The sequence below is a fragment of the Phallusia mammillata genome, chromosome 1 (assembly GCF_965637545.1).
Source record: "Phallusia mammillata chromosome 1, kaPhaMamm4.hap1.1, whole genome shotgun sequence".
Lineage (NCBI taxonomy): Eukaryota > Metazoa > Chordata > Ascidiacea > Phlebobranchia > Ascidiidae > Phallusia > Phallusia mammillata.
This window is the reverse complement of record NC_137252.1, coordinates 22681210-22698229: the sequence shown is the minus strand read 5'-3', so window position 1 is coordinate 22698229 and position 17020 is coordinate 22681210. Positions and strand designations below refer to the sequence as shown.

Here is a 17020-nt window from a genome sequence, read left to right as displayed (position 1 = left end):
GAAAAGCGCCTAAAAAGCCTCATAATTTATAGCTTGATGCACAGATTGAGCTGAACAGTCTGCATGACCACCAATCTTAACTATTTATGACGCAATCATATATGACGCTTGTGGTGCCTGTTGTTTCGTATTGTTTGCACACAATAGGCGTAGCCTACAAACAGTACGACGCATGTGGCTATTAGGCTGGTAACACTCTTTCCAGCCCCACATTTTTAGAGCGGTTTAAAAATACAATTATTTAGCAAAAGAGTTTTATTTAGTTCACGGCCACCACTACAGATTTTTATTAACATGTTTACGGTTGCACAAACTCGTCTCTGCGGTCGCATGTGACCATAGGACAAAACGCAGATACTTTTTATGTGTTTTAGCCTGTAATTTCTGCCACATTATTTTGCAAATAGTCACTTGACACAACTTCTCCGTTCGGTTCAGGCGTTTGCTGTAGGTCTTTGATTTAGTTTTGGGTTAATTTGGTACGGCGGGGGAATAAAAGTAAAAGCGGCTGACGTTTTAAAAACAGCCTACTTTGCACTATTGACGCCAAAACTTTGGTCACCTTGAATCAAGTTTAGGCGGTTGCAGTTCTTTTCAAACGGACATTAAACACGGCTTTGGTGACATTAAACGTATTTGTATTTAGCTGGAAACATGGGTTAATATACTATGCGGCCCCATGAAATTAAGAACTTTTGAACGCGACCCTTGCACTGAAAAGTTTGCCCACCCCTGCTGTAGTGGGTCACATTTGAAACAAGTGGTCTCGTAAAGCACTAAAATTAAGTGCTGTATGGCGATCTGTCTTTTTTATATCTATGCCCATATTGATTTCTATACTGTGTCCATTTAACCAACACCAACCAGCCCCAGTCAAGTGGAACGACGCATTGAGCTGCCGAAAGTGAAATGTACGAGAATCGAAAACTATGAACCCCGTTGAAATTGAGAATAAATGGGTGCGGGGAAAGAGGAGTTTTACTTAAGATAAGACCATTGGTGTCTTAACTTAAAAACTATTAGGGTTAACTGTACTGAAACGGCCATGAACTGGTATAAGTTGAAGTTTGACCTGTATGTAAATTTTTCACAAAAAGGTAACCTAAATTCTGCACATTGTTTTAGATTTCAGATACAGCCGTAAAAATAGTGAGAAGTAAACTTGTGAAAATGAACTCTGTTGATCAAACTGAAGGTATGTTATGAATAGACTTATATTAGACAAAAGTCATGCAAGTGCGATCATGCAGTTGTTATAACAACTATAGTTGTCTATATATATACTGTGTTGTTTCGAATCTACCCAGACTTTTGTGTTCACATATCTAACAAATCACACTTCATTGTTTTATTCACAAAACCTTAGTTTTAAAATACACCCAACCCTGGTATTTTTTGCATATTAATGCATGTTTGGTATATATTTCTAAATTAAAAATAAGCTGGGGTTTGTTATGATTTTAAAATTGTAAAAATTATAGTTGGGCAACTTGTGCTTTGTTTTATGTATTGATTGGGTATTTATTATTTGTTTGGCAGATTTAAAAGCTTTTGAGAGAAGAATTATGGAATATATTTCGTTTCTTCAACCATCAACTTCAAGATGGAGGAGTAAGCAGTTTGGCACCTAATTTTGTTGGAAGTGATACGTTTTAACCAGTTTTCTTTTTTAGTCATTCTAATAATTGTGTCTGTGTGCACTGCAACTGGAGCGTGGTTATGGCTGATGGACCCAAACACATCAAGGGTATGATACACATTGTAGCAATTATATATGTGAGCAGCAAGAAAATATAAAAATGCTTTTCATACAAAAAGGTTATTTGAAGACTTCTCGTTTAAATCATTATGATTAAGTTTAAAATCTTAATACTAATCCAAGAATTTCAATAGTTTGAAATTTGATGGAATAGAAAACAAATTCAGGTTGCAACTGTTAAAAATACAAAAAACTAGATGTATGTTATTTTTTTTTGGTATATTTGACATCCATGCTATATATGTTATTTTTAGGAACCATTCTTAAAATCACTGTGGCTACACCCATTTTTCACCTTCAGCTCTGTGATATTAATTCTTCTCTTTTTTGCTGGAATCCATAAGCGAATTGTTGCACCATCTATGTAAGTTCCAAAACTAAAAATATGTTATACAATACAAAATTGGTTACTCACGTTTTACTATATATGTAAGTGTGTGAAAAAAAACACTTATGTTTGTGAATTATTTTGTTGTGTTTACTACTATTGCAAAATTAAAACTGGTACTTTTGAATGCAGAATTGTGGGCAGGCTACAAACAGTTTTGGAAGACTATAATATGTCCTGTGATGAGGTAAGATTTTATTGAACTGGAAATTGTTCTACCAAATTGACAAATGTGGGTCCCAATTTAAAATAATATACAATAATGAGTACGGACTTTTTAAAAACGTAACAGCATCTGTAAAACAGTCTACTATCTTGAATGTTGTGTGCAAATAACATTTTATTCCAGAGTGGCAGATTAATACTTCGACCTAGACCTGAAAACTAACAACAGCAACTGCACAGGATTGGTTGTATTACACTAAAATGAACAGTCTTCAAGAGATTGGGGTTATCAAAAGTACCAGTATTGTGTGGGCACTGAGTGAGGTGTACATACCATGGTACTGGACTACTGATTGTGAAAGCATATTGTAATGGTTTATTCAATCAATATCACAAAATCACAAAATTTTGCTTTCAAATGCATTTTGTATTGTGATGAAATTGCAAACAAACCCCTGTTAGAGGTTTCTATTAATATCTTTGTTGTAAAATTGTTCATTGGGTATAGTTCTAAACTACAAGAGTTTTGGTATGACAAACCATGATGTAAATAAGTTCTTGTCCTGGCCGTTTTGCGGTGTCTATGATATTTGTTGGGTTTGCAATTGTCTATTGATTTTATGTACAATGAAATACATTTTTTTGTAAAGATACGTAATAAAATTTAGTAAAAAAACACATCAAGAACGGACAACATTTGATAGCTTTAGGGATGCAATATTTTTATCCTGTTGTGCAGAAAACATCTTGTGCGTTTATCGCGAGGTTCAAGCTCAGTTAGGTCCCGAAAATGAATCCCAAACAGTTTTTTTGTGAGACTTTACGTGTGTCAGGCATTACTCATAGACAGTGGTGGGATTCAAATTTTTTGTCAGCCGGTTCTATCTCAAGAGTCATATTTTTTAGCCGCTTCAGTTACGAAAAGTCCATTGACAGTCACCAGTAATGCTAACCGGTTCGCCGATCTCATAAAATTTCGTGAGACGGTTCTGTATAACCGGCTGAATCCCACCACTGCTCATAGACTATTTCTCCAAGAGGGATCTCAAATTTATGGTTTTTAAAATCCGTTGTTACGTCGGTGGATCCACATACTGGTGCCTCTTTTAGCGTCCCTGGAACAATGTTATAGCCCAAGAAGCTTGACCAAACCAAAGTACATATAAAACAGACCAAACATGCTGTTAGTTTTATTTCTATAGTTGTTCGCATCATTGATTTTTGTAATGCATGAACGCCTGCTGATGAACATGGGGATTTTTGGTTGGACTGTGAATTGTGAACCTTGAACAAGGATTTTCGCAGACTGACAACTATTTGATTGTGCGTTACGAGTAACTTATTTGATCAGTGAGTTTAATTTATTTTACTTCGGCGTGCGTCAATGAAATAACTGCAACTTTTTAGCGAACCATTGATATTAATATGGCACAATTGGTCTCGGGTCGGCCCACGACATTTCCGATGATGTAAATTAACTTTTCTTTACGGTATCTTAGGGCGCTGCGTTTGAGAACGTTTTACTATACCTTTGTGTCAAGACAACGATTACTGAGCCACTTTATGAGTCAGGTTATTTGTATTGTATACTATTTTTGTACTGTAGATCGATGTAGTCATAGTGGGTATATTGCTATGGTAAGAACCAAAAAGAAGCCTTTTCACAGTGGTGTCAATGACCCCTTGCAGAGGATAGTGTACTATATATAAACAAACAATCTAGAGATAAAAGAAGATAAAGACATAGGACAAGATTAGGGACATTATGTATAATGTCTTGTTGAAACCAAGAATGGAATGCACTCACTGGCACCCAAGTAAATTAATTAATAGTTGTGTATGTACTTTGTCCAGCATAGAAATAGAATTGTTATGAGTTTAAGGTCTTTGCAGCAAAAGCTGTGCAAAGTTTTTCCAAGAAGAGTTTACACCAGGTATATATTGCATATAATTTGGGTTCATATCATAACTAAATCTTTGCAGCAAATTAATTTGTCAGTAATACTGTTCATACTTTATCCATATTTTTGTTGCAGTATAACATGTCTGTTTGCCAAGGATGAAAACATTGCAAAAGGTAACAATTTTGTATTGTGTGTTTTTAATACAATTCCACTTAAACATAAAAAAAATTTGTTTAAGAATCAAAACCACGGACAAGAGATCACATGAAACGAACAGAACATAGCCCCAGACAGAAATCTCTATGTACAGCACAAGTGGTTAGGATTGATGATTTCTCAATTTCCATTAAGGGCCTGCAACTTTTTGTCACAAAACAACAAAGATCAAATGCAGAGTTTAAGGTATTTATTTGAGTATTTATTTCAACGAATGTAATGTCCTCAATTAAAATGCATTGACAAATTATTTCACCACAAACACATTAGAATGATAAATAGAAACTTTAACCCAATTTTGACGTACTCCAACAATCTATACTGAAAATACTGTTTTCACTGTTTCAGGCTGGTCAATGGGTGGATATGTTTATTCCTGGTGTTGATACAGTAGGTGGATTTTCCATCTGCAATTCTCCAAAAGACCTACAAGAAAATGGAATAATTGAACTGGCGGTGAAGTTCAGTGATCATCCACCAGCTTACTGGATTCACAGCAAGGTGCAACAATAAACTAGCAATGTTTTTGTTAACAGTTTCAACTTGTTAGACATCGAACTAATAAAATAAAGGGATATGTTAAAAAACATTTTTTTAGCAAATAAATTGTTTTTTTATGATTTTAGTGCCAACTGAATGATAATGTTAAAGTCAGAGTTGGTGGCAATTTTTTCTACGAACACAAGCCCTTTAACAACACATTACTAATTGCTGGGGGTGTTGGCATCAATCCGTTGCTGTCAATATTTCGTCATAAAAGGTAAAAACAGTATTTGCATGTATTGTACTGGTTTTAGAGAAAAATAACACTTTATAGGAATCAGGTATATTCTGAATACAATGTAAATGTGTATTACTGAGACTTGTTTTTCCCATTTTTTTAGCCACTGATTGCATAACAAATACAATATTTTTAGGGATAGAATTTGTGACATTGGTGATTCCTCAACTGATGTGGAGGGAAAAACTGCTTTGATTTATAGTGCAAAAACATGTGAAGACCTAATATTTCAGGTAGCTCATATTTTCTTTTTTTTTTGCTTTTTTTGAATTTCTCATTGACCTTAAATTTTGAAAGTTTACCAAATGTTTGATTTTTAAGAAACAAATTCAGGAAATGTGCATGGAAACAAATGCGCTGTGTCATTTTCATGTGACAAAGGAAAAAGTCAACAACAGAGCTGCATACGAGTCACCATTTACGTCAATTACAGAAACAAAAGTTTCCTTAGAAACTATATCAAATTTGACAAAACAGCTACCTCCACAAATGACTAACTGTTATATATGCGGTCCACCACCCTTCATTGAAAGGGTTGAAGATTATTTAGTAGCTTGTGGTTATCCAAAGAATCATATTTACTATGAAAAATGGTGGTGACCTACACTTTTCATTGAGAATATTGCAGCATAATATTGCGTACTTTGTGTTGTGTAGCTTCAGCAAAAAATATTCAAAATACTCCTGTTTGCATATTTATGGTTACAATGCTTAAAAGATTATTTAAAAAATAATTAGTTTTGATTTGCATATGACTAAATATTTGCCGGTGTTTCTGAGAAATTAAGATGTTTGTTTTCACTGGTGTTTTGTTTTCTATTTAATGTTTCATTCACTGCACTAAATTTTTAATCAAAAAATCCAAGTATTCGGAGTTAATACCCCCAACATGTTAAATGTTCGGTTGTTTGCTTTTTACTTTCCTGTGTAAGTTTCAATTTATTTTACAGCTTTTAATGGTAGATTAATGTAGGACCATGTTTATGTCTGCCCTGGATTATACTTGTCATTGAGTGTCTTTCTGAAGCTTGACCTTGACAAGGTACTAAGGTTGTGACATACCTTTGAAATTCAAGCAAACATTGTCTTAAACACAACAATGTGAGTATGTGCCAGAAACTATAAATAAGAAAGCAAAGTATGTTCACAACAGTGGACTTTGTTTGTTCAATCAAACTTATCAATCCACCAGAGGTTAATTTTATTGGTTTTTAATCAATTTTTTTTAGTTTATTTAAGCCAGCACAGAAATTATAAAAATGTGACATAGTTAAAATGCTTTTTTATTTGAAGTGGTTCTGCTGTAAGTGTCATGTAACGTGTTGTAAATTAACATTCCTTCACTTTTATCCACTGTTGTCTGGTACTTGTTTACATATAAATTTTGTTTTGGGTTTGAAGAACCACATTTTTGTATAATTATTGTAGTAAATATATCTTGTTGAAAAACTAACATTCTTTTTACCAATAATTTTTGTTTGTTGACATACCTAACATGTTATTAAAGAAGTCCAAATAAGCGGACAAATTTATATTTACCACCATAAAACATTTTTTGCATTTGTTCTTTTTGCAGTGTTGTGAAAATACAAATGTAGAACTATGTCAATGCCGGTGTTAAATCGCTTTGGATTAACCTTATCAACCACTATCAAGCTAAGTCATTCTCTTGATTGCAACTTTGCCCTGGTTGCAAGAAGGCTGACTCCTTGTTGCAGCATTCATTTAGAGCAAAACAATGTGACACATATGAAACAAAGGCATATATCATTATGTGCCCACCTAAGCAGAATGAATCCCATGTCCTATGTGCAGAAGGCAAAGGATCAACAGGACAAATCAAAAGAGATGAACCTGTTTTACAGTAAACTTAATGGGGCAATCAGTGGTAAGTAAATATTTCCTTGCACATTTTGAGTAAGGGCTGTGTTATGTTAATTGCAAGTAGGGTTGGCAAGCCGGTCAATTGACTGCACTTTATTTCACCGGTCAAATACTATTTTTAATTTTAAAAATCAAATGTGGTAAATTTTCTTGGACTTGCTTTTTGGTTGTTGGAAAGGATAAATTATTTGTAATAACCCTCCGGTAGAACAGTTTAGCGTATACTATTGTATTGATAAGTGCCTTTAAAGCCAATATAGATGCGTTTTGTTCATTTGAAACAAATGGCAAAACAATTAGGAGATACTATTCGTTTGGAATTAAGATCTGATTTACGTTATGGCAAACTTTGCAAGGTTTACAATGCAATTAAAAACCATGGATCACTTCTAGCACCGTTTTATTCTAATAAAAATCGAGTGTGATATGTCCATGAGGGAAGTTAGTTCATTAGTATTTATCTGGGCATTTTTGCAAATGTTGCACATTTTTACTGACAGACAAAAAATGTAAATAATTTGAAGCATCTCTGTAAACTTGAAGGTCTACAGTCCTTTTTTCTATAGTTGATCCAAAAATTTTTTGTAGCCATATATTTAGCTTATAATTGCCCTGAATAGATTTTTGTGGATAAGTTACAGGTCAGTACTTATTGGGATAAAGTACGTACATATCAAGCTTTTGTATATATATTCCTTTTTTATCATGAATGGAGATGTGACAACAGCGTAACAGCATAAATTATGACTTTAAGCAGGATAAGCGAGTTTTGCAGTTAAATCTCAGTCAAAATTAGACTTTATTCTGATGTATATATAGAATATTATGAGAATCCAGTTCACAAATGTGATTACTGAATGAAAATTAGAGACACACAGGTGGGGCCATTGATGAAATGAAGCATGCAATGCAGTCGGAAAAGTCTGTAATATGATATAAACTGAACATTTCCTATTTCACAAACAAATTAACATGAGTTGAAACCTTCATTTCCATTACTTATGGTTTAGAACAGTGGTTCCCAACCTTTGGTGGATCGTGGCCCCCTAAAAGTCACTTTTTGGCCTCGTGGCCCCCTTTAACTAACCCTGAATGACCTGTGACCCCCTTGTAAAATGTAAAAGGCAATCTCGTGTTGGAATTCGGTACTAGTTTCGGCTTAAAACAGGTCGAATAGAGTAACCAAGAATCCGCAATTGTAAAAAACCTCAATATAGACAAATAGTATGTGAAATAGTCGATTGAATTAGGAAAAAAAGTTAGAAAGAAAATCGCTTTTAGTGGGTGTTTCTAGTGAATCTACACTCGTGGGCCCCCCGGAACACAGCTCGTGGCCACCCTGGGGGGCCATGGGCCCTGGTTGGGAACCACTGGTTTAGAAGAAGATATAACTTAAAATTGCAAATTAATAGTGTGTATAGTATTTGACTGACATTTGACCTATTTGAACGGTCAATTGACCAGATTTTATTTGACCGGTCAAATGCCCAACCCTAATTGTAAGTACATTGTGTGAAATCAGTGTTCCTTAATTTCTCCTTCAACTTAAGTTTACGGTTTGTCTTTTTTTACTGGCGTGCTCACATCTTTAGCTTTAAAAGGAATTTTACATGATTGAACTTACCACCTAAGTAAAAGCACTTTATAATAATTACTAAATACTACTGAGTAATACTTTAGTGCTATGTTATTAGCTGGCAAAGGTGAAAGGGACCCAAAGAAAAATCCGGTACTTGCCAAGCTTATCAAAGAACATTCTGGGATTTTACGCAAAGGAAAACTTTCTCAATTCTTAGAAAGGGTAATAGTGTGGTTAAAAAATGTCATCATGTGTATTTCGCAAATAGTTTTTGTAAGCTTTGCATTTTTTTGTTATCCACCTTAAAGTATACATAATGACTTAATTTTAAAGTTCCTGGATTTTTTAAAATTTTGATTTGTCTTGTTTAAGGGTGGAAAAGAAATGAAAGAAATTTCATTACACCTTAAAGGTCCCAGTGGATTACAAATTGTTGTGGAAGCAAGTTGTCCAAATTCAAGTGTTGCGTTACTTGCAGTTAAAACGGCTGCAAACAAAGCCAATGTGTAAGTACCCCAATAAAAGTGTGAAGGTATAAAGCAGAGGTCTATTGTTACATCTGATAAGGTTCGTCTATGTCACGGGTCGCCAACCCGCGGCTCCGGAGCCGCATGCGGCTCGTTGATCCCTCTAATGCGGCTCAGGTTTTGAAATTACCAAATGTTTGAAACATTTCATTTTAAAATCTGTGACGATTATGCCGGAACAAAAGTCGAAAATATAGCGTAACCACTTCTAGTAATTCGCCACAGCCGCGCTTCTCATGAAACTAAAAGAAGTAAAGTGGCGGCGCGCAAGTTGTTAAATACTGTTTTGGTTTGCAGTGTGTGTGCTCGCGCAACAAAAATTGTTACGAAACAAAGGTATTAAACAAAGAAATAAAAATTAGCGTCTGAAGAAAACGGAACATTTAACGCCACATGGGAGATTAATTTGCTTTCACTGCTGATAAGGCTGGTTTACCAATGTGCCCAATAATATGCAATTCGAAACAAGCTAACAACAAAAAGTGTAATGTCGTAAAAAACGTTTATGAAGTGGCATTTCATATCATATTTAATTACCACTTTGTGGCTCCTAGTGTTTTATTTACTATGTGAAACTGGTTCGAATAGCTCTTTGAGGGGTAAAGGTTGGCGACCCCTGGTCTATGTAAATCCTACTTCCGTTAAAAAGTATTTGCATTAGTAGCACTGTCAGATGATTTTTTTTCTGATAACGTTTATCGAACGGCGAAGTGACGATAGTATTGCCCTCCCCTGTATTTTTTCCTGTGGACGCCCATGCACCTTACTACCACGTTTGTTCATGTCTAAATAGTTTCATTGTTTTGAACAATGTTTGTTAGTTGTGGTATATACAACATAACAACTGATTTTAATTCAAATACACCGCAATTCAATATCCATGTAAAATATCATTCATTCTTGATTCAAAGCGTATTTTTAGTAAATTTGAGGCACAAGGAGTTAGTCGGTCATTTGAGATAAAGGGAGTAGTTCGCGTTGAACTTCCTATTGATGGAAAAATCCCGGATGAAGATGATGCCACATCACTTGCAATTGAAGTTGGTGCTGAAGATGTTGTGCTAGAAACCAACTGTTTAACTGTAAGTCCGAATGTTTGTAAAGTGAGGAAAACTACAAATTGTTTTTAAAACCCTTTGATCCGATTAAACTGTGTTTTTAAAGTCGTTAGCAGTCCCCAGGTTTAAAAAGAGTCTGGTTTAATTTCTCCTTAAGTTTGGTATCCGGTATACTTACGAAAGGCCTTGAATGGCCTCCAAGATTGGGAAAATCTTTTTTCCACTTGGGAAAAATTTGTGTGTTTAAACAACTTGCAAATTTGTGTGCATCTAGTTCAGTGATTTGCCTAATTTTAAGTGAGCTACACACCAACAAACATTTTATTATTTTTGCATCACGTTTTGCAGTCAAAAAATCATACAGTTGTAAGGATGTGGTTGTCCAAAATATATCGAAGCCAAAATGTCAATCAATTCATTCCACGTTTACATTAACGTTGGGAAACAACAAAAACCTGACATATATATACACGAGTCCGTTTTTTTAAAAAAATACGTTGCTTCAACTTTGCACGCAGACGCATCGGATTACGCACTTTGTAAATTATCACGCCTTTTTACTTCAGTTTTACTGCGACAAGAAGGAAACTAGCAACGTAAGCAAGGCTCTCAACGAAAAGGGAATTGAACCTATGTTAGTGAATATTGAACTGGTGCCAGTCGAAACTGTACAACTTTCCGAAGAGATTAAATTAGTATTTGAAAATTTTGTTGAAATTTTGGATCGAATTGAAGATAACTCAAGTTTTGTATTTCAACTACAAAGGGTAATAAGCAACATGGAATGAAGAAATTTCGTGCTATTCTTTTTTATAAATTGGTTATCTCAGCCAGCTTAGGCTGTCAGATGAGACTACATTTATTGTGTGAAACTGTGAATTGTCACTTCATTCAATTGATTGTTTAGGAAATATTTTTACAAAGCATCGTTGTTGGTGTATTTTTTTTTCAATTTCCTTATTTTGCGCATAGGATATTGTGATAGTAAGTCCGCGGGTGTCCGTACTTGTTTATCAAAAAATAAATGCCAATTATAGATTCAGTAGTTTTGGGAGAAAAGTAAAATGACAACAATAAAGCAGTAGGTATTGGGATAAATGTTGCATCTAATGCAATTTAAAATAAATGAAACTGAAGCAAAGATTAAAGATTTGCCTAATTGTTTCGGTCGATATTACTTTTAGTTTAGGAGTGCAACAAGTATGTTCATTTCATTCCCGTGCCACACAATGTCCAAGTGCTTGTAGCAAAAGTAAAGAATTGAATAAACTAAACAATGCTAATCCGTCCTAAACTACGAACAAACTTCGAAATGCATCATACAACAGATACGAATGCATCAAATTGATGATTTTTTGACTATTTATGACCCAACAAATGAGCCCATCAACCACTCGTACCCCTGATTTAACAAGTTTATTTGTACCATCAAGCCCCACGAGAAGGTCTGCAGTCGGTAGGCTACCTCTTTGTCGGGATTTTAATCAAAAATTAAATCGGTAATTTGCGTAGTTTTTTAACTTGCGTTCATGCTAAACCTAATGACGTGCATTACCGAGTATAGGTTATGACAAAGGAATGCATGAAATTGATCAAAATTTGCCTTCTCTATATGTAGTTTATTATTAGTATAAAACAGTGCTGGTTCTCAATCGATTTTGTTATGCGACACTCTTCACGACTTTTCCAATACAAACCGACCCTCCATCTATCGACTTTTACTTCGTTTTATGTCAAGAGAAGCTAAAAAAACTTTTTCATTGGTATATTATCGCAAACGAAACATTATAAATCAAACTGACAAGTTTTGAAATTGAACTCTCGTGCTTTAGAGTTTTTGCAAAATGTATAAATTTATCTTCGCAAATGAAAACAAGTCGGCGACTCGTTGTTTTGATGGCAGACTTTTTTTTTAATTTAAAAATTGTATGAAATACTTTTAATTCTTCGCAACCCATAGCATAGAGCAGCGCTTCCCAACCGGTGGGCCGCGGCGACGGCGGCGAAGTTACACACAGTTCGTGCGAACGTAATTTCAAGTATATTTGTCCGAAATATAATATTACTTACTATAAAAGCCGCATAACATTTCGCGTTAAAAAAGCTTTATTACACAAACAAACTGCAATTGTTACGTCACAACAGTTCTTAAACTGCAATTGTCGCCATTGAACTCCGACTTGATCTCATCGTATCAAATCATCAAGCTCCGGCTTAACATTAACGCAGTGGTTCTCAAACTATGGTACGCGAGTAAATTTCTGCGATACCTAATTTAAGTCCAATCTAAAATGGCAACTCAACTGACCCAACTGATCAGCCCTGGTTTGGGCGAAACTCGTTTTGGACATTGTTTTGAAATTGCTAAATATGCAAGCCAGGTTAAGAATGTGGGTCTATTTCTTGGTTTATTCATTCAAACAGGGTTGGTGATTTTAGGTGGTGCGCCGCGATAAAAAAAAGTTGTCAGGTGGTACGCGACCCGGAAAAGTGGGCCGTGAGCTGGAAAAGGTTGGGAAGCACTGGTATAGACAGGGTTGCCATCGACACGGAGCCGAAAATAAGGACAACCGAAAAATTAAGTTTTCATTCTAAACAAAACAAACGTTTTCGAATAAATCTTCGCATTTAAACGAGTCATGGCATATCACATGCCAAATTTTTTGCCAGAAACAATCTGTTCCAGCAACTCCTTGTTCGTAGAAAATACTTTGTGCATCTCATGACAGCCCAGGTTCACTTTTACTTGTAGCAGCGATTTTACTTGTAATTGTTGAAAATAAGACAAAATATGGACGTAAGTCAAAAAGAAGGACATTTCTTAGAAATAAGGACAATACATTTTTTTAAGACATTGCCCTTCAAAATAAGGACAAATCTTAGAAATAAGGACGGTATGGCAACCCTGGGTATAGAGTAGACTGACTCACCTTGGGGCTAAAGAGCAACCTTGGCCACTTATAAAACATAAGGGTACGCGCTAAAACTCTTACACTTCTGCGGTTTAGTAACTTTAGTTTAAAGTTATAAGTCATCCTGAACAGCTGGTGCTACTGTTGTGCAGTAGGCCTAATATAAAATAATCTGCGTCACAACATTTACCAAATAAACTTACGCATACGATTTTGCGAAAGCATTAGGCTAAACTTAAATTGAGCCGATAAATTTGTGGTATCAGTCAACAAAAAAAGGATGAATCACAACTTGTACGAAAAAACTTCTTTTAAAGGCTATTTTTAAATGTGTGACTCAGTGCAATTACAAGCGAACTCGCGAACAACATATCCAAATTGTATATAGTTTGACAGATTTATGGTTTTCCAATATAGATAGAGCGTCCATACAAGGAGATAACAAACACGGTACGGCACGGGAGCAGATGAAACGGCGTTTGGTTTACGGCCTCCTTCATAACAATGTAGTCTTCATAAGGTACTGGTCCTTATGTGAATGCAAACAAACAGTGGCAAATGATTTTCATTCTCAGGGAGCATTTTTCAGTTTCCACAAACACCGTAAAACTTGCCATAAAACCCGACCAACTCGATGCTTAACGATCTTTGAGTGGTCATCTAAAATGTTAATGATGAAAAATTCGAATTAGGCCGTTTTGTGGGTCAGGCGGTCAGCAATATTTATCTTATCGTTATGGAGAATAGTGTAAAGAAGCTATGGCCATTTTTGGCAGAGAAACTGTCTAAAAGTGATTAGTTTTTCAAGATTTGAAGGCACTAGCGTAACTTAAGATTTATCAGAAAAATATTTAGCTTTTGCCGGAAAAGTACAGAGAGAAGTTTAATAAAAATTATTACAATAATTATTGTAAGTGCCGTTTGTGGCGCAAAGTTTAGGTAACATTTTGTAGCAATTTTGGGCGACAAGCTCCTATGTTGTGCCTATTTAAATATCGCGTGATGACACAACTTTATACGCTTAATAATTTTTCAATGAAAGTTATTATCGCGTCAGATGTCTTGTAGTCTTGCGCCTCTTTCAACCTGAATTTTTTTTTGTCGCAACGGGTAGTTTGATAAAAAGCAGTCTTAAAGATACCTTGGAGATTTTTACATTAATTTTTACCTCATAGCCCTGAAAATTATAAACAATTTGTTTTGGACTATTGGTTTAATTTGAATGACCTTTTTGGTATTCTGTGAAAAAATGGTGGGATTTTCGTCCACTAATGAACACAATACGTAAATTTAATAACATAATTGTAACCAAAACACTACGTAAACATCATTAAAACATCTCTCTTAACCACTGCGTCAACAACATCGCTATAGGCGATTTGTTGATCAATATTTTGCCAATGAATTTTACTACGCCGACACAAAACGTTTAACAAAGGTTAGTATTGAATGGTCTCGAGCTCAAACGATTTTGGCTTGTATTCAAACAAACTGGGCAGATGTAAGGCACCAAACTGTCCGCTGGTCATCGGTTGCCCTGGTTACCACGATATTGCGTCACTTCAGTGATCGTATATTGAGCGCTAGTTGTGAGGGATTTCAAGAGATAGGCAGTGCTGTACAGAGATGTATAGGGAGGCTAAATAACATGTTTTAAAATTATGTTGTGTTTTAGGCAAAAGTAGTTGCTTATTTTTTTCAAAAAGACGAAAAAGGGTAATCGTTTCAGGAAAAGACAAACAATACATAGGCTAACTATTTTACGACAGTATCGTGATGTAAGCACTTTTTTGCTTTTAATTACAACCAAGTTAACAATAAACCATACTTCAATTTGGTATAATAAAGAAATAGTATAGAAAGAGAAGAAACTGTTGAAAAAAAAATATTTGTATGGCCACAATTTGTTGTTGGCCTTTATCTGTATGATTAAATGTGGATTAAGTTTAAAGCAATAGTCAAACAAAACATATTCGGTTAGACAAGTAACATAAGACACTTACTTTGATTATAATTTGCGACGAATGTTGTTGACGTCATATAAACTTGGGTGGCGTAATACTTAAGGACAAAAGCTGTAATAATCATAACAACTTACCTCTTTCTAACATTGCATGAAGTTATAGTTGTAAATTAACTTAAAGTGCTGATTCAAGTTAAATACTTTTATTTTGACAGGTGTAAATTTTATAGAATAAATTTATACATATTAGCTTTATACACAACAACTTTAAAGTCAACAAAAATTATTCTTCCATCAGCAAACATACCGACCTTTCGGAAATGGATTCTGGCGACAGCTCAACGTCAAACAGAGGAGGAAATGTCTTGCTGGGTAACGCCCCGGCGTCCAACAAAAATCGGTCGTTAGCAGGCAACAACAAGGACAAAGACACCACTGTACCAGGCAGCGGTAAAGAGCCGCCGGTGGCGAGGAAGGTGCACAATACGGTCCCGGCCAAGTCGACGTTTACAAACCATTCGAGTCGCACTGCTGAGCCGCAATACCGAAGAGGCTCGTTCTCAGAGATTTTACCAGGCTTGGAAGCATTCAGAACTAAGAGATTACCTACGTCTAAGAATAAAGGTTAGTTTGATTGTTGTTAAACAACAGTTTATTTAAAACGTCCTTTATCTTGTTAGTAAGGCGTTAGCTTGTGCTCTAAACGTAATGTAGTTTTTCACTGGAGGTAAATTTCACATCACTTATCACTTAGGTAGTAATGCTTTGAGTAATCCAGTTTTAAATATTAGATTTTTTTACTAAATCTCGTATTGACTATAGTCTTAGTTATGTATAACTAACAGGAACGATACACAAAACTCGAAAAACATTTGCGCTCTCGACACATTCGCTCTTGTTGTCCGACCAATTGACACGTTTATTTTTGTAACTTAAATCTCAAATAAACTACAAAAATATTGTTGTAGCAACTTAAAATGGTGGGAAAGTCCGTATCCATACGTTTATGAGAAAGTCCGTATCCATACGTTTGTTTATTTTCTTTATGTGGTTACAATTTTTTGAAAGACAGCTCAGAAGAGATTTAAGAGAGACAGTGATGAGATTTAGAAGTAACATTATATTAAGTTACTCAACTTTAAATGCAAGTTTACCCTATGTCGTTGATAGATTGCATCCTTTCTTGCAACATTTTAGCAAACGGTGTGGCCAAATTATATTTGTTTGCTTAACTTGTTTTGATACTTCAAAGCGCCGTGCTGTAACACGTACACAGCATATTTGACATGTGATAAACCTTTGCTTTTTGCAGGCTCCTCCTTTACACCTCTTCTAGACGGGCGCAAGAAGTACAAAAATATGAAGAAAAAAGATGATCGATTAAAAGTTGCGGTCAGGGTTCGACCATTTATATCCTTTTATTATCTTACAGGTACGGGTTTTGTAAACGTAAAAACATAGTGTAGTGATTTTTTTTCTAATGTTTCACTCAAGTTTAAAAGTTATCTTACACATCACATTATTTACACAGTCCTACCCAGGGCGTCTAAAGTTCTGCCCTAAACTATTGCTTAAGATACTAAAACATACATGGCACTTAGACATGTGTCATTTGTCAAATGTGTCACGTTTATAAGGTCACAAATATATGTTTCTGGCTTCGGCCAACGCCCAAGTAAACAAGTAGCTTTAAACCAGGCGCGAGAGTCGTAAAACGCTTTCGTGTGGCAATGTAATGCCGGACAATGACCTAAAAAACATGGTATTAATGTTCTCTCATTGCCTAAGTAAACAGACTAGATTCAGCTTGCCCATATACGTCCCACTTAACATCACAGCACTGGAATATGCCTTCGATTTTCGTATCATTTCTGGCTAAAGCCG

General features: G+C 35.2%; 3 protein-coding genes across 6 annotated transcripts; all 3 read left to right on the top strand.

Moving 5' to 3' along the window:
* The first annotated feature begins 886 nt into the window (after positions 1–886).
* Positions 887–2990, top strand: LOC145222275 (nuclear envelope phosphatase-regulatory subunit 1-like). Of its 2 annotated transcripts, none has more exons than XM_080088379.1 (7): positions 887–959; positions 1126–1195; positions 1540–1611; positions 1674–1747; positions 2014–2123; positions 2280–2334; positions 2497–2990. In XM_080088379.1, the coding sequence occupies exons 1-7, from the start codon at positions 930–932 to the stop codon at positions 2533–2535; spliced, it is 450 nt and encodes a 149-aa protein (XP_079944505.1). In that variant the 5' UTR covers positions 887–929; the 3' UTR covers positions 2536–2990. The 2 variants fall into 2 exon arrangements, with proteins under 2 accessions (XP_079944505.1, XP_079944497.1); XM_080088371.1 differs by lacking the exon at positions 887–959 and adding an exon at positions 969–1078.
* A 60-nt stretch (positions 2991–3050) lies between these two features.
* LOC145222247 (oxidoreductase NAD-binding domain-containing protein 1-like) lies at positions 3051–6163 on the top strand. 2 transcript variants are annotated; one of them, XM_080088337.1, is made up of 7 exons: positions 3051–4129; positions 4349–4389; positions 4455–4618; positions 4781–4933; positions 5059–5192; positions 5350–5446; positions 5535–6163. In XM_080088337.1, exons 1-7 carry the CDS (start codon positions 4110–4112, stop codon positions 5811–5813), a joined length of 888 nt encoding a protein of 295 aa, XP_079944463.1. In that variant the 5' UTR covers positions 3051–4109; the 3' UTR covers positions 5814–6163. The 2 variants fall into 2 exon arrangements, with proteins under 2 accessions (XP_079944463.1, XP_079944456.1); XM_080088330.1 differs by lacking the exon at positions 3051–4129 and adding an exon at positions 4139–4246.
* LOC145222261 (putative transcriptional regulatory protein Desal_2886) lies at positions 6159–15543 on the top strand. 2 transcript variants are annotated; one of them, XM_080088358.1, is made up of 6 exons: positions 6159–6314; positions 6790–7101; positions 8792–8898; positions 9049–9182; positions 10126–10285; positions 15435–15543. In XM_080088358.1, the coding sequence occupies exons 2-6, from the start codon at positions 6816–6818 to the stop codon at positions 15510–15512; spliced, it is 765 nt and encodes a 254-aa protein (XP_079944484.1). In that variant the 5' UTR covers positions 6159–6314; positions 6790–6815; the 3' UTR covers positions 15513–15543. The 2 variants fall into 2 exon arrangements, with proteins under 2 accessions (XP_079944484.1, XP_079944476.1); XM_080088350.1 differs by lacking the exon at positions 15435–15543 and adding an exon at positions 10828–11968 and having other exon boundaries at positions 6163–6314.
* The last annotated feature ends 1477 nt before the right edge of the window (positions 15544–17020 follow it).

Bases quoted from the DNA above. Each gene is read 5' to 3' on its own strand.
- LOC145222275 (XM_080088371.1), top strand. From the start codon at position 1,046: ATGAACTGGTATAAGTTGAAGTTTGACCTGTAT. The intron at 1,612-1,673 runs GTAAGCAGTTTG...TTTCTTTTTTAG, and splicing joins ATCAACTTCAAGATGGAGGA to TCATTCTAATAATTGTGTCT. The intron at 2,124-2,279 runs GTAAGTTCCAAA...TTTTGAATGCAG, and splicing joins CGAATTGTTGCACCATCTAT to AATTGTGGGCAGGCTACAAA.
- LOC145222247 (XM_080088330.1), top strand. From the start codon at position 4,152: ATGTACTTTGTCCAGCATAGAAATAGAATTGTTATGAGTTTAAGGTCT. The intron at 4,390-4,454 runs GTAACAATTTTG...AATTTGTTTAAG, and splicing joins GGATGAAAACATTGCAAAAG to AATCAAAACCACGGACAAGA. The intron at 4,619-4,780 runs GTATTTATTTGA...TCACTGTTTCAG, and splicing joins GATCAAATGCAGAGTTTAAG to GCTGGTCAATGGGTGGATAT.
- LOC145222261 (XM_080088350.1), top strand. From the start codon at position 6,816: ATGTCAATGCCGGTGTTAAATCGCTTTGGATTAACCTTATCAACCACT. The intron at 7,102-8,791 runs GTAAGTAAATAT...CTATGTTATTAG, and splicing joins ACTTAATGGGGCAATCAGTG to CTGGCAAAGGTGAAAGGGAC. The intron at 9,183-10,125 runs GTAAGTACCCCA...GCGTATTTTTAG, and splicing joins GCTGCAAACAAAGCCAATGT to TAAATTTGAGGCACAAGGAG.